The 22,326-nt window shown below is 42.6% G+C and overlaps 1 protein-coding gene across 1 annotated transcript in view; it reads left to right on the top strand.

Moving 5' to 3' along the window:
- PEX5L (peroxisomal biogenesis factor 5 like) overlaps positions 1-22,326 on the top strand; it is a 101,673-nt gene that overhangs the window by 2,426 nt on the left and 76,921 nt on the right. The window contains exon 2 of the mRNA XM_088452345.1: positions 13,874-13,985. Within this exon, the coding sequence (XP_088308471.1) occupies positions 13,874-13,985 (112 nt within the window). The remainder of the gene's footprint in view (positions 1-13,873; positions 13,986-22,326) is intronic.

Below are 22,326 nucleotides of genomic sequence, written 5' to 3'. Positions count from 1 at the left end.
ATGTGACTTATACTCCTTTTACACCAAAATTCCGTGTCTGACCAGAGCTTTTTTATACCACGGCTCCAACCCAGGTTATGCCCGGGTCTGTGCCATTTACACTGCACACGGGTGCAGTGGCTTTCTCCTGCCGACACTCCCAAGTGTCGGGATCCGCATCTGCCCATGCTGTGAATGGGACCCGGGTAGGATGACCTAGGTCACGAATTTACACTGCAGGGTTTCATGGGTCGTTTCCATCTCCAACCCTGCTCACTATCTGGGTTGGATTGCCGGGTCACTTGACTCTGTGTCTCACGTGTCTCTGTATGTCTGTGACTTTCTGAACAGGCTAAATGCAGAATTCCTTTTCATGGGTACTCTAAATTAAGCAATCCCTTCAACCCACTGGTTCCAATCCAAAGGAGCCATACAAGAGATTCTACTCTGTCGTTACCACCTCTACTTTGCCATTCCCCATGTATTTGCTAGACTAATGACAAGGAAGACTTTATACAGTATGTAGCCATCACCCAATGCATTTAAGCTTATAATCTAAAGGGGTCTATTTACTAAGCAGTGTTAGGAGACAGAGTGAAAAGTGATAAGGTCCCAGCCAATCAGCTCCTAACTGCCATCTCACAGACTGTGTTTGAAAAATTACAGTTGGGAGCTGATTGGCTGGTATACAATCGGGAAGCGGGCTGCCTTAATACCGGCGAGGGTGAAATGCCGGGTATCTAGGTGTAGACGCCTGACATTTCCCCGATGCTGGGAGACCGGCGCCCAGCATCCAGATCGCGGGGGGGAGGGTTAGGTTTAGGGCACCCAGGGGGGACTTAGGTTTAGGCAGCAGTGAAGGGGGTGGGTAGGGTTAGGCACTTAGAGGGGGGATTAGGGTTAGGCACTTGGGGGGGAGGTTAGGGTTAGGCACCCCTAAGGAGGGTTAGGGTTAGGGGGTTAGGCTAGGTTAGTCAATACTTACCTATCGACGATCGGGATTTCCAGCACTGTCGGGTTTCCGCTGCCAGGATCTTTGCTTTGGTCGGGCAGGTGCTGCCGGGAATCGAACCGGTGGTATTTCATACCGATTCCGATTGGCTGACCCCTTATCACTTTTCACTCTGTCTCCTCACACTACTTAGTAAATAGACCCCAAAGAGGTATTCTGTGGGAAAAATAACCCTGATCATTAAGAAAAAAAAAGACCAAGTTAATGACTTTTATGATACAGGAATTACATTTAACCAAACCATTAACATTTTAATTAGCATAGTTGTAATATAGTATGTCATGATGGGATATATGAGGTGTAGTGAGTACGTGGCTTTTATATATTTTATGTTTTGTCTGTTGTGAGAACATATGATATGTTTACAGAGAAGCTTTTAAACAATTAAAAACATGGGGGTGAAGCTCAGTAAACAGCAGACTTCCTAAGTGGCTTTGCAAGTCATGTCTTGTTACCTATTCATGTCAGACATTTGAGTTGAATGTTCTTGAGTATCTTTCTGTGTTTGGTCTCATGTTTCCCTGCTAATGTAAAGCATAAATCTGAGCTGAATATGATGTCACTTGTCTGTGTGGAACAGACTGTCTTCAGCATGTATCTCTCAACCTGCTCTAATTGCAGATAATGGGATCTTGAAGTTTGTGTGCAGTGCAGGTAGTTATTAAATAGACTGTATGACACAACGTAATCATCCTAAATGTATCAGTAGAGAAATGGACTTGGACAGTTTACACATACATTTGTACAGTCTCTATGCAGCTGCAAGCTATAAATAGTATGTTATATCTATGTCTGTCTTTTGGCCAAACACAGTGCGATGAAGTATGGAAATATGACTATAAATAGAACTATTTTGACAAAATTGCTCCAACAATGTTCTTTGTAGGATAATACCACACTTCCATTGGTCAAGATAGACTGGATTTAATCATTCGGACTCTTAAGCTAGGTCAGCTGCTAACCACCAACTGAATATATTTCTGCAGACACAAAGGGCTTGATTCAGCACGGATCGCACGGCTGCATTTGTATGCATCCGCTAGCTGCGAAAATATGCTAATGAATGTAATCGTACGGCAACCACAGCACTATACCAAGACGCCCATTACAGTATAAAGCCGCCCACTTCCCATGACATATATCCGCATGGGAGTAACATCGGAACCATTCGCACAGCTGTTTTTGACCTGACCCTACCTCATAAACTGCTAAACTTCCTGTCACCATCTAAACCTCTGCCAGCGTATACAATCGCAGTGCTTAATTATGCACGCCCCTATAACGGCGTTCAAACGCACAGGCACGCCTGCGTTCCACCGACCACCCTCCCTCTCCACCCTCTAACAGTCACTTCATGTCAGTCACCATGCGATTGGACTGCGTGCTCGCTGCAATCGCTTCCCAATCGCAGCTGCCGGTTTCTGCTCATGCACTGTGATACATACGCATGCGCAGAGCACAAACATCGACCGACTGCGTGCGAATGCAGAGTTGGATGTAATGCTCCCACATTGTACGCATATATATTTATCCGTATGCAGAGCTCTATAAATCTCTGTGGCCTGGCCACTCCCATCCATACACTTGATTTCATATCTTTTATCATCATCATTACATTGCGTACTTGCACCATATACAATGTACTTGGTTCAAAACAGGCATAATTATGCATACCCACATCTCTGCATAGCCCGCACATCCATCAACACGCTATCTGGCCTATCTGCATACGCCACATTACCAGCCAGTTACACCACATTACCAGACAGTTACTCCACATTACCAGACAGTTACACCACATTACCAGACAGTTACTCCACATTACCAGACAGTTACACCACATTACCAGACAGTTACTCCACATTACCAGACAGTTACACCACATTACCAGCCAGTTACACCACATTACCAAACAGTTACACCACATTACCAGACAGTTACACCACATTACCAAACAGTTACACCACATTACCAGACAGTTACACCACATTACCAGACAGTTACACCACATTACCAAACAGTTATACCAGTTCCACCATAAGTGGAGATGTGACTAAAGGCCCTCATACATCAGCAATCTGAAAACCACAATTGAACAATTTGAAGATATACTGCCCGATGTTAGGATTTCCCAATCTAGCAATCTGCACTCATACATTATAGATCTTTTTTAGTGATTTGCAGATAATTTTCAGCAAACACAGATCTGCCAATCTTGAAAGGCCCATAATTTTACTGGTAACGGTCTGCATATCTGCTGATCATCTCCATACACTAGCAATCTACAGCCCCAATCCATCTGTGAAATCCCACATGTTGGACAATCTGATTTAACAATTCCAATCACTTTTTGGTTGCAATCTGCGTTTTTTGAAGTCCGTACATTGCAGATTTTTTTATACAATCATCTGCAAATTGCAGAATTGCCACAATCGATTGCTGATGTATGGGGGCCTTAAGTTGCATAGGACTCTGCATCACTTGTACTTGCATGTACTCAACACCAGAGCATATACAGAACGGAAACACACAAAGTATGTACGCAAAACTGGCTTGTGATCAACTCTGCATGAGCCCCAAAGGCCACATAGGCCAGAGCCTGGAGCAGAACAGCATTTTAGAGTCCTCAGGCAGCCTTGATAACTATTTTTATAACATTTTCTTTATATAATTATGTTCTTGCCGTTTTAATTTAATACATCATATTCAATTTGCTGGCAGTGGTGGAATGGAAGTTTCTCAGCCTGAAAAAATCCATGTGCAATGGCTGGTAATATACATTCAGTTTTTAAACAGGCGGTGTCACAGCAGGGCTGTCTTAGCACCACTGTAGACCCTGGGCAAAGCAATGAACTGGGTCTCCCACCTATTCATGGCAATAAACACGGTCAATATATTTAAACCTTTAGATTTATTGGTACTTTCAACTAAATCAATATTTAAACATATAAAACATGATATAAAGCAAAAATTTGCAGAAACTTTTGAATATTATAAGCCTTGAAAAACACAAACATTTCAACCTATAAATGATAATTAATTGATAAACCATACAGCATGATTTATTTGTTATGAATCAACACAAATGTGTGTGAGATTTCATTATTGAGAATAGTTTTATAATTGGCTTGAAGTCAATAGTCTTCAGTATATTATTTTCCATGCACATGAGTGAAAGCTAGTTCAAACGCTGCTGCCCCATAGTGCCCTTTACCCTCCCTTAGTTACACTAAGCTTAGCCCTCATAGTAGGGCTCAATATGCATCTGTGATAGTGGTTTTGCTATGATCTGTGATTCTATTTCCAGGCCTCTTCTCTCCCCCCTCCTAGTTCATGTCATATAGAGCAGTATCTCATTGCTGCCAGTTCCTGGGTTACTGCTACTGCTTGTGTTATATCCAGGGATATATAACATAAGGCATCAGTCAGGGATCCAGCTCTCCGCAGCTCTGACACTGCAATCGTACAGTACATTATATAAACTCTCCCCACTGGTTCATGTACCATATAGGAGTATCATTCAATGGTACTAAGTATGCTGTGTATACTGTAGTATACCCGGGGGCTCCCGGCTCTCCTTGTTAACTGTAAACCTCCTTTCTTCTCTTACCTACAGTGCTGCCAGCGCATGGAGACTCCTCCATCCTTCTCTATATCCGCCTCTGACGTCATTACGTCAGCGTAAGTGCATAAAACCGAGCAGCCTGTCACTTCAGCAGTGTTGTGTGAGTCTGTACCACAGTGCTGCTGTAGAGATCAGATGGGGGAGTCAGTGCAGCCCTGTTTGCCAGTACAGATTGTTACAAAATGGTACTATACTGGTCAAAACTGGCCCCTAGAATTGTGGGGGCCCAGGCTGGTGCCCAGTGTGCCCATACATTAAGATGGCCCTGTGTCACACCAGTTTTGTGTAATTATCATCCCAGCATGCCAGTGTGCAAACTAATCACATATTCAGTCACTCTGGGCCTGATTCAGTGGTGGACGGAAATCCCGCCGTGACTGGGATTCCATACTCATCGGCTCTGCGAAAATATGCCAATGCTGCAGCTACTAGGATTTGTACAGAAATTCCCACCTGCTGCGTCTCTAATCCACCACTTGCGCACAAAGATGTACCATTGGTCGCATCAATGATCCTCTGAGCAACCCTAAGGTTGCTCAGAATGTCCGTCGGAAGTCAGCCATCGGAGCCTCTTGTTACAGACACAGGCTAAGACACACCCCTGAAAAGGGCATGACACATCTGCACTTTACTCACCACCCCTACACGACCCCCTGGTACCTCACACAAATGGTTACTGACTGTCCATTACACTGCGTCCAGGTCCTCACTGCAACCGCTGTCATTCATCAAACATGGTGCATCTGCAATGTGACTCATACGTATGCTCACTACAAACATAACTATTCAACTCCCCAAACATCAGCATTCCATCCACCTCTGAATCAGGCCCTGTGTCTTTGGTAGAGCAATTTCCTTTCATCGTAGTCTGTGGGAATATAACATTTATAAATAATATTTAAAACTTGTCGTATGTGTCTGGCAGGGAAAAAGCAGCTTCTAACTATAGCTAGCTCCCTTCTAAGCACAGGCCTACTGGGCATAATGCTACATTTGGAACTAGTTTTCAGGATAAAGATTTAGAAAGGAAATTATACTAATTCAACCAAACTCTCAAAGTGGGGAGACATTGCTAAGCAGAGGTGGCAATAAAACATTCATATTCTATCCAAAATATTTATTCACTATCTTAATTAAAAATATAAATTAAGGTATCTCTTAAAGTTGCAGGAATTGAGGTTCTCATTTACACTGTTACATTGACGCAGGTACGTATTAGCACATCATTGTGCCTTTGGATGTACATCTGCCATCTGTTCTTAAGGTATAGAAAGCAATTATTTTGCGTTACAAGTTCCTAAAGTTACTTCTTATCCCTGCTCTGTAAAACATTCATGAGCTGCCAGCAGGAAAGCTCCGCCAAATAGCCATTTCATTTTTCATTTTCATTTCTCAAATGAAATAGATGTGAATGTTCTGCTCCCTAAGCTACAAGTGTTGTCTCTCCATTTTCTAGAGATACTCTACTTGCTTAAAGATGAATGCATTACTATGATTGCATAAAAGTGGAGTACAGTAAGAATACATTTTAAATTGGGCTAAAAATAAAACTGTATTAAAACAACGACAAATCATAAAACTTTGTTACAACAATGATGTTTCAAATGTTATCGTGAAAACAAGTGTATTAGATATTATTTTTAATGTAACAAAAAGTTGCTTAATGCTCAATTAACTTGTGCAAAATTAGTTAATTCCTGTTTTTCAGTTTGCTTTGTTCTGTTGCTGACATTAATTCAGTTATGTACAGTACATATTTTGTGTTTTTATTTAAACAATGCCATTTAAACAGGAAATGATAACTAATGACTACATAAAATTGTATGTTAATGTGAATTTCAGTATTTAATGATATCTTCACAGATGACAAATATATCAGCAGTGGACACAATAGTACATTTATATAACATCTATATTTTAAGGTGTCATTAAAATATCTAACATAATATTAACTAGTCACCATTTGTTTATGCTGTGTAAAGTATTTTTATATTCATTCTACTATCTGAATTCTATATTACTAGTGTAGCCAAAGTGGAAGTATATTGGTGAACTCTTATACAATACAAATATTTTATTTAGCATAAAACATTTTTGTCATCATTTTAGCATTTTTTATAAATTGTTGAAAAAAAAAAGTTTTTAAATCAACAATTTCATTGTGTCAAAAAAATCAAGTGAATGAATGACCCCCAGTGTGCATTTTCAGCCCAGAACTGCATAAAGCTATCTGGTTGTTCAGTGGGTTTTATGAGCAACCAGTTCTGTACAATTTAGCCACCAATGTTCATAGCCAAAATGCTGGCTGGTCTGATCATATTACATCGTAGTTCACTTCCCGAATGCAGTACATGTGTGGGTATGGGTGTGAATTGACAACATTACATATAACAGCTTTATTCCAAAATGTACAGATGTGAGCATAGGAATGGGTATGATATACCGCCGGCCATGCGGCCAGCGGTTCAATTCCCGTCAGCGGCAGCCCGACAGGAGCAGAGTTCGAAGCAGCGGAAGCCCGACAGCGCTGGAAATCCCGATCGTGGCTAGGTAAGTATCTGCTAACCTAACCTAACCCCCTAACCCTAACCATCCTTAGGGGTGCCTAACCCTAACTTCCCCCCCAAGTGCCTAACCCTATTCCCCCCTCTAAGTGCCTAACCATTACCACCCCCTTCCCCGCTGCCTAAACCTAAGTCCCCCGGGGGGGTGCCTAACCCTAAGTCCCCCCCGGGGGTGCCTAACTCTAACCCTCCCTCCCCCTAGCCTAACCCTAACCCTCCCGGGGGGTGCCTAACCATAAGTCCCCCCCGGGAGCCCTAAACCTAAGCCTCCCACCCCCCACGGCTGTCCGCTCGCGGCGCCCGGCATCACTACGATCGTGATGCCGGGCGCTGGTCTCCCGGCGTCGGGGAAATGCGGGCATCTAGACGCCCGGCATTTCACCCATGCCGGGATAAGACAGTCGGGAAGCCGGCTGCCGGTATTTAGGCAGTCGGCTTCCCGATTGCTTCCCGTGAGCATACATCCCCTTTAGCAAACAGAACATTGTTAGTAATAAGTCATTAAACATCACTGTTCTGCCTGTCAAAAATGAGAAAAGTGTACATGCAACATAGTGAACTAATTAACTAGTAGAAGAAACATTTTTTAACATCATTATTTTTGTGTGATGTGATAATGGTTTAATGTGCTGCAGAAGCATATTTATTTTAGTCAATATTGATTGGGGTTTCTTACATAAAGAATCATTAGTGTTACACATACGTTTCTGTTACTGTGGAGTATTTGCTCTCAATTCAATATGGATAAGTAATACATTTATACAAGTCATTTTCACATAAGAATTCTAAAGACAAAGAAATACTTTGTTGCCAAAAGTCCAATGAACTGTTAAGGTGCGTACACACTGGGCAATTAAAGTGGATGACTGAACGATAACAATATCATTATTGTTCAGTCGTCCACTTAATCGTCCATTTTTAACACCAAAACGATGAACGATAACGATGACGCACGTTTCCGCGGGTCGTTCGTCATTATCGTTCATCGAGTAAACATGCAGGCCAACCTGACGATGTCGTCAGGTTGCTGCATGTTGGGGAATGAGGGAGAGAGCCCGGCGCTGAACGATATCGTTATGACTGACTTGAGCACACCCTGACGGGGACACACTAGACGATATCGCTCAGGGAGCATATCGCCTAGTGTGAATGCTCCTATAAAGCTTGTAGCGATAACTCCAAGCATAAGCTACATTATAAGCAACAACATTTAATGATGTAGAGCTTTAAGGTGCATACACACGGTCAGATTTGTCAGATGTGTCAGATGAACGATTGAACGATCTGAACAATTTGATGAACGATTTGACCAACGATTTGAACGATTTGAACTACGAACGATTTTTTTACTGCATTAAAATTAATGGAATCATCCAAATCTGACTGCAAACACATCAGATGTAAGATATAGTTATCTGACCATCGGGAACGCGCATCGTTCATCGTTCAGACATGTCAGATATGTCAGATTTTCCTTCAGATATGAAAGATTGAACAATTTTTTAAATCGTTATTGTTCAAATCTGAAGAAAAATCTGACCGTGTTATGCACCATTACTCCCACACAAACCGTTCTTCTTTCAGGGGCTCAGAGTTATGTTCTTTAAAAATCATGTTGTTCAATCACATTAACATGTATGGAAAGAATGTGTTGGACAAAGTTTGTATTCTAGAAGGAAGGTCTTTGAATACAAAATTTTGTTTACCACTGACAACAATTCAGATGCATGGTTTAAAAAGTAACAGGCTGTCACCTTATTTTTACTTTTTGTAAGTAGTCAGTGTTTTAAACTATAACTTAACAATACATTTATTGAGTAAATATAAAAATTTAGGGCCTGATTCAGAGCCGCTCGTAATCGGCAGTACGCTCGTTCCGAGCGATGTTCGCCCATCTGCTCATGTGTACGGTTTTTAATACGCATGCGCGAACCAGTCAGTGTGGCCAAAAATCGTTTGTTCGCTATATAGCGAATGCCTGCTATTTTGAGTGACAGAATGAGGCGTATGTGGGTGGTAACAGGGGAAGGTGCTTGAAAACGGGGGAGTGGAGATCAGAACGCAGGTGTGCTTAAAGGTCAAAGCGGGCGTTTTATGGGTGTGCATAATTAAAACAGCAGCGTCATTGACCACGTCACTGGGTTATTTTATAGCCAGAACTGCTCGCAAAATTGTGGTAGCAAAAACCAACCACAAGAATAGCGAGCAGTTCATAAGCTGTTCGATGTACTCGATTAATCTAATAAATAGCGGACATGATGCGAGCGGCCAGGGGGCGTATTTTTCAAATAAACGTCCGCATGTTTTGTTCGCTCGTTCAGACATAGAGGCGGCAACAGACCGCAAAGAGCGAAAGGTTCATTTGAATAGCCACCCCCTTGTTTTGAACGAGCGAGCGCTAATTGCGTCCGGCTCTGAATCAGGCCCTTAATCAGCTCAGAAAAGCAAATCCTTAAAAAGATTACAGTTATATTGTTACATGCTTTTCTATAAATAAAATATCTTTTTTCATATCTACCCCAAGAATATCCCAGGAATATATTTCATCTGCTCACTTAGGGGCTTCTCGTCAACACTCAATTTCTACAAAAGCATTTTCCCCTGCAATTGTAGAAATTAAGTTATCGGGCCATTCATTAAGAAGGTAAAGCAGGATATATTACAGATATTCCTACTTACCTTCCTCTCACGAAATGGCCCGCTGTCCCGATACACTAGTATGGGGACAGAATTAATCAAGCTCTGGATTGCGGGAGCATTCGCCATCTTCAGATCCTTTCGGGTCCCTCTGCCCCTGTCCGGCTCCTTCCACTGGACGTAGGGGTTCTTGTGCGCACTTGTCTCACTGCTCCAAAAGGAGCAATGAAAAGATTCACTGCTCTGAAAGAAGAAGTGAAGCCAATTGCGGGGACAGCTGATTTTCGGATCAGCTTTCCAAGCATCGGAGCAATGATGAATTGCTCTGGCGTACGTGGCAAGTTAGAAGTAACATCATGAATAGATCCCTTAGACCCCTCGAAAAACAACTTGGACAATGTTGCATTATACAGTATGTGCAAAATCTAATTACTAGGGCCCAATGTACAGAATAGATTAAATATTTTGTACATATATTGTATTGCATAAGTGCACAGTTATTTGCAATATTTATCTATTAAAGTGTGCCTGTTGCTCATAACATTAGTTTTACCCTCTCCTTTGTTTTACCTTCTATTAAGTACACTGCACATCAGCTCCACATAGGCTTGGGGAAACTATAGGATCCCTGAATGATTGGGGCTATAGTAGTCTGCAGAAATAATATATCATGCATTATATTCACTGTAAATATTAATTTAGGAATAAAAATAGTTGAAATATGATATAAATAAATATGTGTATTCCAATTACCTTTAATTCTTTACCATATTTCCCCTTCCTACATCTCTAACCTCATTTCTGTCCACACCCTCTCCCCTGCCCTCCACTCTTCCACTCATTGTTGCCTCGCCTCCACTCTGGTTACCACCTCTCATGCTGGCCTCCAAGACTTCTTCCCCTCTCCTCTGGAGCCCACTCCCTCACCAAGTCAGTGCTCCTTGTCTTCCAGTCCATTCAATGACTCTGATACTGTTTGTATGCCCTTACCTTGGCTCATCACAGCACCCCCTCCCTGTGACTTACCAATGCTTACCCTATAAGATAGTGAGTCACCCTACAGTCACCTCATGTCCTCATCGCCATTTTATTGTTGATTCAAGATATGTCTGCTTATACAGTACTACTGCATACTGTTCTTATGACATGTAAAGTTACACTGTTACTACAGTATGTACATTCCTTGTACAGCACTGTGGCGCCTTAACAATAACAGATAATATGCTTTAATTTGTTTTCCTTTCTTCATTTATTCCATTTCCTTTTTTTTTTTTTTAATTCCTTCCTTCACTTCCCTACCTTTTCAGGCCTTAATTTCATTTATTCGTTCCCTCTTCACTTCCTTTCCTGTCTTCTTTCCCTTTTTTTCTTACTCTCTTTGCTTTTTCTCCCTTTGCTCTGTTGATATACGGTATGTTAAGTAAAGCATCACCTATAAAAACCTTAAATAGGAGGGAATCAGGGCCTAATTCAGACCCACTCGCGAGCGCTATGGGTCGATGGTGGCGAAGTGCGCATGCGCACGACGGAGCAGGCTCCGTCGTGCGCATGCGCGAGACCCAGATAGCGACGGGCAAACCGTCGCTCCGGGTCTCGTACCAAAGGGGGCGTGCTGTCGATGTTGAGTGACAGCACGTCCCCTTTGGTGGGTGGGCTGGGGGCGTGGCTGCCCAGACGGGGGTGTTCCCATGGGAACGCCTACCGTCTGGGACCGTCCCCACTGACATTACAAGTGATGTCAGTGGGAGTGCTTTTGGCTCTGTTAGAGCCGAAAGCACTCTTGGGCTTGCGGCAACGAGACCCTACCACAAAGGTCTCGTCGCAAGCCCGATGGTCGCGATGGTCTTGACCATAGCGACTGTCTTCCAGGCCGCTCACTATTGCTTTGGGTGGTAACCCACAGCTATGCGAGCGGCCAGGAGGCCGCTCTAAAAAAACAGAAGGATGGCCCTGATTCAGAGCGTCCGGCTCTGAATCAGGCCCTCAGTTCCTATTAGTATCTTTAGTTACTCACATCCTTTTCCTTGTGTCCTCTATACCACACTCAATCAGTCCTTTCTACCTCTTAATATACAACCCTTGCAGTTTCCAACCTAAAAGTCCCCATATCAATACTGTAGTCCACAACACAGTGCACATATATAAAACAATATCTTTACCTACAATATATGTCTTCAATAACATAACACATTGACAATAAATATAGAAACACACTGTGCACATGTGATAATATTAATAACAGATAGGACACTGGACCAGTGATGTCATCATGTCATGCAGCCTCAGCAGATCTATGAATGCTAAACCCCTCATAATGATATGTTTACTAAACTTGGCTATAATGTATATTTTATGAACATAAACAATCATTTTCAATTAATGCTAAATTATAATGGCCATTGTCCAGGGTATAAGAATAGTCTGTAAAAGTTCTATTAGATATACTGACTAAAAAGGATGGCACAGTTGGACAGTGCTGAAAAATAAGGACTTTTCTAAGGACAAACATTTCCACTGAGAATTCTCTACAGCGTGGAGCTGTTACTGTCTAAAAACTGGTGCACCGTTTCCTTTATGCTCTGCACTGGCTTTCCTTTGCTCCGGCAGAGCCTGACAATGGTGACATATTGATCCATTTGGATTACGTTGCCAAACCACGTGTCAAAGAGTTGCTCACTTCTTCAATGTTTCTTACATTGGCTGACCCTCAGCTGTCTCATGTGACATTCCTCTTCTCTGACAGATTTCTTGACATTGCCGGTTTGCTACTTAGATACAACTTAAATGTCTCACTTAGATAGTGATCATCAATTCTAAAAATAGCCTGCCATAAGAACACATTCAATCCATGTTTTCAATCTGTGATGTCTCTCAGAAACCATCATTACATGCTCTGAGTCTTTAATCCAGATAAAACTTGTCTTTACAGTTTAGGACACATTCTTGCCACTGCTAGTTTGCAGAAGAATATAGAACAGGATATTCTATATAACAAATATATGCATCTGCTATAATACACAATACTAGAATTATTAATTAATTAGTTAAATTTAAATGGTCCCCTGTCTAGATAATTGGGGGCAAAGTGCTTAACCTCAAGAAAATAGTGTTTGGTAGGCATCGCCTTTAAGTAATTGTATAGGTTTGCATTTATCATTTTATAGGGTATGATTCGCACATACTTGCATCTTTCAGTACTCCTGTCTGTTATTAAATGCAAGCCATCCTGACGTTATAAGTGCTGATGGCTGTAACTTTATATGATAACAGGCATGTTCAAGGCATGTTCATGACAATAGAACTTTGCAGCAAGTGAATATTGTAAGCAAGTTGTCTGTATCTGATAGCTTTACTTATTTATTTATGAACATTTATTTAGCCCCACTAAGCACTTTTCCCATTGTAATCCACCAGGGCTACTTGCAGTTAGTAATAGCCAGGAAACTTATGGATGCTACCTAATCCATGTAATACAATCTCCTGCTAATAAAAATGATGTCATCCTGTAGCGATGTAATGACAGTTGGTATGAACTGTGACCCCTTCCATCCTTTTTAGAGATGCACATGAGAGAGTGACAGTGCGGGAGTCAGTACAGTATGTTCTATACATGCTTCTTCCCATCCTCATGTTTGTACGTCCCATTACCTAAATGTTAAGAACCTTAATAAAGATAGTGTATGTTTAAATATATATAGTATATGTATATATATATATATATATATTATATATATATATATATATATATACTATACACTTTAGTTTAGCCCAATTATTTTTTTCTTTACTTATTCTTTAATATTGATTAGATTGCTAGACTCTGATTACATACTTATCAAGCAATGTAAATAACAGTAAGTAATTCACAGCACATCACAGCAGAATTAATAATTATCTTTTGTATTAAAGAATCCCAAAACATGCAGGTGACACAGGGAACTAGATATGTTTCTTTTCAGGCACAGCTCAATTTCTATCTTCTGGTGGGTTCAGCCAGTGATTACTAGGAGCCTTTTTCATTATTTGGTTTTAGTTATTTTTCTTTTCAATTTCCAGCTGGTGAATGAACAACAAGAGAGCAGGCCTCTTCTCAGCCCATCTATTGATGACTTTCTGTGCGAAACCAAATCAGAAGCAAAGGCCAGGCCAGTAACTTCAAATACAGCAGGTAATTGTATACTGTAATCAACACTTGTCTCTGGGATAGAGTCATCTATTTTGGCATCCTTTACTCCTATCCATCTGAGAAAAATGGCCTGTACAAAATTGGAATCATGAGGTTTAAAGAAAAATATTTATGCTTCGCTGAATGACAGCAATTATGTGAGAATTGACAAAACATAGTGTTCCAATCTACTTTCTACAAGGAGTAAAGCAAGCATAGCGAGATGGTTTAGTCTCTTACTTTTCACTCTATTTCCAACTGGAACTTCAAAAATAAGGCAAGGGTCTATTTAAAAATAAACTTCAAAAATAAGGCAAGGGTCTCTATACCCCTGAAATACAATACAATCTTATATTCTTATATTCTGGAGCCTGGGTAAAGTAGATGATTTAGCAATTTTTCAGCAATTAGTACAGTTGAATTCCAAGTATAGACAAAACATTGAAACCTGAGAATACAAGTCCTAATAATTGATAAAAAAAAAAGCCAGAGGATCTTCACATCCACTTACGGGCATTTACTGTTATAGCATTTTTGTTAATACATTACTATATACTATACAATTCCCCCACAAGCAAAGGTGCTTTGTCATGTTGGTGGAACCAGCTTGAGATGACGCATGCTTTGTGACATGGACCATTAACCTGCTAGAAGCAACCAATAGAAGATGGGTAAACAGTGGCCATATCGAAATGCAGATGGACAGCAACAATACTTAGGTAGCCTGCAGCATTTAAACAATGCTTAATTGACCATTTCTAAATGTTTCTAAGCATTGAGTTGCTGCCACATAATTGTCATGTTCTCTGTTCTGTCCTCTCTATAAACTAACCTTTGTCCTGCGTATAAGTTGACAGACAGAATAACCACACCTACTTTTCAATAAAAACAAATTAGTCTCTCTCTGCTTGCAGATCTTGACCTCGACCTTACAGACCTTAACATTGAGTATAGGGAGGTGCTCTAGACTGCACACTCTTATAGTAATGAAAGGTGCTATCATGCTGAGATTTAAAAAAAATATACATTACTGTTCACTTTTAAGTGTATTTTATAATTAAATATAATTTCAGAGGTAGTTAGCATATCAGTGGCATATGATACGGGCCTGCCCACCATCATCAAGGTCACCTCATTGAGCAGGTCCCTAACACTCTGGGGTTCACATCTGGGACACAGGGCACCCCAAAAGACAGCCCAGCCAAAGACCTCCCCAGGGCATCACATGAAAAAATGAGTGACAGTGAAGTGTTATAAAGTATCAGGTGTATAAAAGTAGCTAATAAGTGTTAAAAATAGTAATAAAGGTAAAAATAGATGTGAAAAAATACATGAATAATAAACAAACATGAAATGTGATATACAAAGTGACTATGTGTATTAAGTGGTGATGCCCTGAAGAGGTCCAGCCCACGCCCAAATGCTCACCCAAACAGACTGACACTATAACAATATAAATAAGACTTACTTTGGATTATGCCTGTTACCTGGTGCAGTCAAATGCTAGGTCCCTGCTTTAAAACATATATGGGGAGGTTGGCGAGGGGTGCAAATCTAGACTGGAGCAATCTCAGGCTTCAGATGTGTGTTTAAAATGTAAATACACATAATATAGAGTATAGGGATGGGCTCTAGACTGCACACCCTAATAGTAATGAAATGTGCCATCATGATGAGATTTTAAAGTTATTTTAAAGGTATTTATATTGATATAGTGTCAATTTATTTGGGGCGAGTGTTTGTGTATGTGGCCCCCTGAGCTGTTCTGGCTGGACCTCTTCAGGGCATCACCACTTAATACACATTGGCCCTGATTCAGAGCCGGACGCTCTGACCAGAGCGCTCGCTCTGAATCAGGGCCCTCCTCCGTTAAAATGGAGCGTCCTCCTGGACGCTCGTATAGCTGTGGGTCACCACCCACAGGATATACGAGCGTGCAAAAAGATGGTCGCGATGGTCTTGACCATCGCGACCATCGGACTTGCGAGGGAAACCCTGCGGTCGGGTTTCCCAGCTGCAAGGCCAGGAGTGATTTTGGCTCTATCAGAGCCAAAATCACTCCCACTGACATCACTAGTGATGTAGTGGGGCCGGCTTCAGACGGTAGGCGTTCCCATGGGAACGCCTCAGTGTGGCAGGCACGCCCCCGGCACGCCCACCAAAGGGGGCGTGCTGTCAATCAACATCGACAGCACGCCCCCTTTGGTGCGAGACCCCGAGCGATGGAAATCCCGTCGCTCGCCGGGTCTCGCGCATGCGCACAACGGAGCTCCCTCCATCTTGCGCATGCGCAGTGGGGAACATCGACCCACTTGCGAGCGTACTGCCGCTCGCGAGTGGGTCTGAATGACCCCCATAGTCACTTTGTATATCACTTTTCATGTTTGTTTATTATGCATGTATTTTTTCACATGTTTGTTACCTTTATTACTATTTTAACACATTAGCTACTTTTACACACTTGATACTTTATAACACTTCACTGTCACTCTGTTTTTAGTGTGATGCCCTGGGGAGGTCTTTGGCTGGGCTGTCTTTTGGGGTGCCCTGCATCCCAGATGTGAACCCCAGTGTGTTATGGACCTGCTCAATGAGGTGACCTTGACGATGGTGGGCAGGTCCATATCATTGGCCACTGATATGCTAACTACTGTACCTCTGAAATTATATTTAATTATAAAATACATTTAAATGTGAACAGTAATGATCGCATAGTGCATCTGCAACTCCGTTTTCTGTGTGTAGGACCTTAACATTGGGAATGTTTTAGTGACAAGAACTAAGGTCCATTCATTGCGTCGTGATTGGCAATCTCTGACAAGCACAATGTCATCAGGTTTTAAATTAGGTTTGGAAACTTGCCACTTGTACCTTGACTGCAAGGTAAAGATTGCCAGTTGTCCCAGAAGGTGTTTGCAAGGCTTTGTACTTCAGCATGACTACATTGATATTTGAAAAAGTCTTTCAGGGGTATTCAATATGAAATGTAAACTTCGCCGTCTATGAGGGTCGAATTTTTCGCCGCACATCGGAGCTTTTGCCGGCAAAAAAGTATCGGGCGCGCCCCACATTATACACGTATTCAATATGAAATCATCGAAAACGGCATTCGGCGAATGTGAAATCAGCGAAAAACTTTGCTGATTTTTGGGGAAATCACCCTAACACCCCCAAAAAGATGCTCTGACATGGGAGATCACTCTGGATACCCCGATTAGCCCTGCTGAAGGTTTTTGGGGTCTTTAAACGGGCTCAATAGCTGCTATTTTGGGGATTTGGGAAGGTGGTGAAGAATAGTATTTAGAAGTTTTTTTGCAGAAAATAAGTAGTCCCAGCAAATTTTGGGCACTTGAAAATGGGGGTGAGCATATTTAAAAGTTGCTAAAGTGAAGTTTTAAAAAACTTGAAAAATCCACCTGCCGCAAACACCTGCAATGAAAAAAATACCTGGGGCATACTTGGGGACCCCCCTAGATTGTAGTTTGCTAGTTTTTAACTTTGTATCCCCAATTTTTTTTTTTCACCCTCAAAATGAAAGTGCTTTCTTTGGGGTCTCCTGAGGCATATACGAGTGTCCAACAAGATGGTCGCGATGGTCTTGACCATCGCGACCATCGGACTTGGGAGTGAAACCCTGTGGTCGGGTTTCTCAACCGCAAGGCCAGGAGTGATTTTGGCTCTATCAGAGCCAAAATCACTCCCACTAACATCACTAGTGATGTCAGTGGGGCCGGCTTCGGACGGTAGGCGTTCCCATAGGAACGCCTCCGTCTGGCAGGCACGCCCCCGGAACGCCCACCAAAGGGGGCGTGCTGTCAATCAACATCGACAGCACGCCCCCTTTGGTGCAAGACCCGGAGCGATGGAAAGTCCTTCGCTCACCGGGTCTCGCGCATGCGCACGACGGAGCTCCCTCCGTCGTGCGCATGCGCAGTGGGGACCATCGACCCACTTGCGAGCGTACTGCCGCTCGCGAGTGGGTCTGAATGACCCCCATAGTGCCACTGTTTTGAATTGGTGGATCTCCTGATCTGTACCACCCGGTTGTTGACATAAACATAGAATCATCTGGTCTTGTTGCAAATGTAGCCTATCACTACATTACTGTCTGTGTAGAACTCTGTTTCTGTAAACTCAAATGGCAACTCTGATGAAATTAGGTATTTATACAGCTAGTACTGCAGCACAAAGTTCTCGTCTGGGTACTGTGGCCCTGATTCAGAGCCGGACGCTATTTGCGCTCGCTCGTTCAGAAAAAGGGGCCGGCTATTTAAATTGAGCGCTCGCTCTTTGCGGTCTGTTGACGCCTCTATGTCTGAGCGAGCAAACGAAACATGCGCTCGCTATTTTGTAAAGACGCCCCCTGGCCGCTCGCATCCTACGTCATCTCCGCTATTTATTTGATTAATCGAGTACATCGAAAGGCATCTGAACTGCTTGCAGTGCTTGTGGTTGGATTTTCCTACCGCAATCATGCGAACAGTTCAGGCTAAAAGACAACCAAGTGACGTGGTCGATGACGCTGCTTTGTTAATTATGCACACCCTTAAAACGCCCGTTTTGACTGTTTGGCACGCCTGCGTTCGGATCACCACTCCCCGTTTTCAAGCACCTTCCCCTGTTACCACCCACAAACGCCTCATTCTGTCACTCAAATTAGCAGGCATTCGCTATTTTGCGAGCACATGAATTCCGACCACACTGACTGGTTGGCCCATGCGCATTACAACCCATACGCATGCGCAGACATGCGAACATCGCTCGGAGCGAACAAGCGGCCGCTAACGAGCGGCTCTGAATCAGGCCCTGTGTCCTCTGGATATGGTGCTAACTTTGCTTTGCCCATAACAAATCCAATATGACATTTAGCGTGATTCATTACGGATTGCAAGTGCGATCACAGCTGCAATTACCCACACAGACCCACTGCGAAAATATGCTAATGTCTGCAATCGCAATGCCGTCGTAGACTAACACAAGGACACCCACTTCCCTTTACTCACATCCATAATAATTAGCAAAACAGCAAAACCATCAGTAACATCAAGTACCATCATAGCCTAATGCACAATTGCACAAGGTCAGAACTTTCTCAGAAATTGCTAACCTCATCGTATGCAGTGGGAGCTCAAGCTGCATATACCATCGCAGTGGCGCTAATTTATTCATGCCTCTGTAACTGCATTCAAATGTACTGACACACCCGCGTTTAGCAAAACCCCTCCCGTCACCACCCAGTCACTTCCTGTCAATCACTCTGCGATGGGTCTGCATAGTGTCTGCGATCTCAGTGTGATCATAGTGAAGCCTTCGCACACTACGATGCATATGCATGCACAGAACGCAACAATCGGCCGTCTGTGTGCGTAATTGCAGTTGCGATCCATAATGCAGAGCCGTAACTAGGCTTTTTGGTGCCCTGTGCCAGAGAGAGCATTGGTGCCCCCCCCCCCCTTTTTTTAAATAGGGACATAAGATAGTGCACCTGAAAAAGGGCCATGTCTTCATGGGGAAGTGCCAGGGAAGAGATAGGGGAGGTCAGGAGATGCTGGGGATAAAAGAAGAGGAAGCTACATGTGAGAACGATAATAAACAGGAAAATTGAAAGGCCCAAACAGTGCCCCCTGCCCTGCAGTGCCCTGTTCCATGGCACAGGTCACACTACCCTAGTTATGGCCCTACCATAGTGAATCAGGCCCTTTGTCTTTTAATGTCCACGACTTAAGATATACAACATCTCTTGACTGTGAGAATCAGAGAATACACATAGCCCCTGATTTTGTACCTATGTAGAAGGCACAGGAGCATATGGGCGTGTAATATAAAGGTTAGATAAGGTAGATAGAGAGCTCTTCCACTATTTCCACAGAACTCTTTTCTGTGGAGTCAGTGGGTCATTCCAGTCGGATGACTGACAGGTTAGTTCTCTGAGCAGGGCTTTACCGTGGATAGTGACTGGAGCTGCAAATTCTAAGGGGTCATTCAAGCTGTTTATACTGTAGTCAGGGCCAGATTAAGGCTCGCGGGGGCCCTGGGGCAACTAAGTTGTGAGGGCCCCCATCAAGCCACATAGAGCCTCCCCCCTCCCCCGCCACAGGCACACACACATAATATATATGTAGCAAACATATATATTTTATATAACATACACACTAACACACACATATACAGTATACACACACATACACACTAACACATATACATACACAATATACAGTACACACACTAGCACATATATACACATTAACACATACATACACACTAACACATATACAGTATACACACACTAACAAATACTGTATATACAAGAACACATACACATATATACACACACATACACAATATACACACACTAACACATTCTGTATATACAATAACACATACACATATATACATAAACACATACATATACATATATAATAAAACAGTACATATGCACACTTGCATTCTATGCAGCTGCTGATCACTCCATTAGGCCCCTTGCGCCATAATGCCGCGATTTGTGGGTCATATGGGGGCGGGGCTTGTCATCTTGGCTCCGCCCCCATTTTGGCAACGGTGAGGATTGGTCCATTGGGGGGTTTCTAGGTACTGAGAACCCCCCCTGCGTGCTCTAATGGTGGGGGCCCCAGGACGACCGCCCCTGTCGCCCTCCCCTTAATCTGGCCCTGACTGTAGTAGACAAGACTCCTCTACGAGTGAAGGGCCTTTTTCCACTGTTCGCTTGGAAGGTAGAGGAGTCCGATTTTAAGTCCTATAGCCTAATGCAGTTTTGAGCTGGTGGAGAATAAGTTCCTAAATCCAAATCTCTTAAATCACTAGTATGATCTTGGGAAGGAAACACTTCCATTACTCCTTCGCTGTTGGGAGCTATTTTGTGAAACCTGTGATTTAAACAGGCAAGAATTTTCTTGAGGGGGGCCGATTATAGTCTCATCTATTGGCAACGATTTTAAACAGTCATTCACATTGAAATCTTTTGCTATAAGTTGTCTAACATATGGACCATATTCTAGCTCACCCTCCTGAGCATAGACAGTGACTTCCGGGGAGATGTGCTGCTACCACAGATGTGTACCCTCATGCAGTACTCTGCAATGTCTTTAGAAGGGAAGTTATCTCTGAACCAAAGGAATCTTAAGAAATTCCTGTCTTTTTCCTTAACGAGGAATCAAGGGAGCATTTGTTGAATGTCAGCAGTGCATGCAATGGAGTCCTTTCGGAGGTGTATGAGTACTCCGAGAAGTTTGTTGTTAAGGTCTGGTCCTGTCAGGAGAACATGATTTAAGGAGATACCTTCAAACTTGGCACTGGAATCAGAAGCAACTCTAATCTGATCTGGTGTCTCAGGTTGGTATACTCTAAACATTGGCCGGTACCAATATTCCTCTGTATCTTTGAGGATGGGAGCTATCTCAGTGTGACAGTTCTCAAATATTTTACCCATGAAAGTAAAGAAATTATCTTTCATCTCTGCTTTTCTGTGAAAGATGCATTTAAGTGTAGAGAAGCATTTAAGTATTTGTTCTCTGTTGTTAGGTAGGTGACATCTGTGGGTTCTAAAGGGTAAAGATGCAACCCAGCTGTTTTGCACTTTAGGATGAATGCCTCTGGCCATGTCAAGGAAAGCAAGTCCTGGTAAGTATCCTTCAGACTTGGCTCCTGGAAGTTCAATTAGGGCATGATTTAGTGATGGATGCAATGCCGATTTTTACGAAGTTGAGTGATTATCGGTGATCTCCCCTAGAATGAGGCAACAGGAGCAGTTCCGAAAAAACTATTTTATCACTAGTTTTATACAATGTTTCTACACAATGTTGTTCCTTTTTATACAGATGTGTCCTCCTACACTACTCTCAAAGTCGCACAAAACAGCCCTTCTTGGCGCACCAGGTCCCGCGTAACTCGACTTGTAGCGAGCATCTTTTTTGCTCAAATGTGCATCTTTGTCGCAATGCGATGTGACAACTGCCTAATGAGACTGCACTGATTAATTTGATAGGCGACACTTGTATATTTGTGCGCGAATGAGTCTAAATCTGTATACGGAGTGCTACTATGCAGCGGTTGTGGCCTTTTCTTAAGCCAAGTTCCGTAATGCTTTATCTGCGACTTTGTACATATTTAAATCCTGTGCGGTTAAAGTCACAGACCATGGTCCCTGATAAGTAGTGTCTCGCTGTGTCTGCAGTGTGAATAAGACGCTGCTCACTCGTGCTAGAAGTCTCACGCCACATGGTATATTGAGGCTAGGTGTATGAGGACATATCTGTATATTTATTTATTGAAGCCTGTACTCACAATGACAAATAGTGGCTCCTCATATAAACTCCTACTCATTGGT

The sequence above is a fragment of the Taudactylus pleione genome, unplaced genomic scaffold (genome assembly GCF_031769625.1).
Source record: "Taudactylus pleione unplaced genomic scaffold, aTauple2 ptg000037l, whole genome shotgun sequence".
NCBI lineage: Eukaryota > Metazoa > Chordata > Amphibia > Anura > Myobatrachidae > Taudactylus > Taudactylus pleione.
The sequence above is the reverse complement of the archived record's forward strand: the minus strand, read 5'-3'. Positions and strand labels throughout refer to the sequence as shown.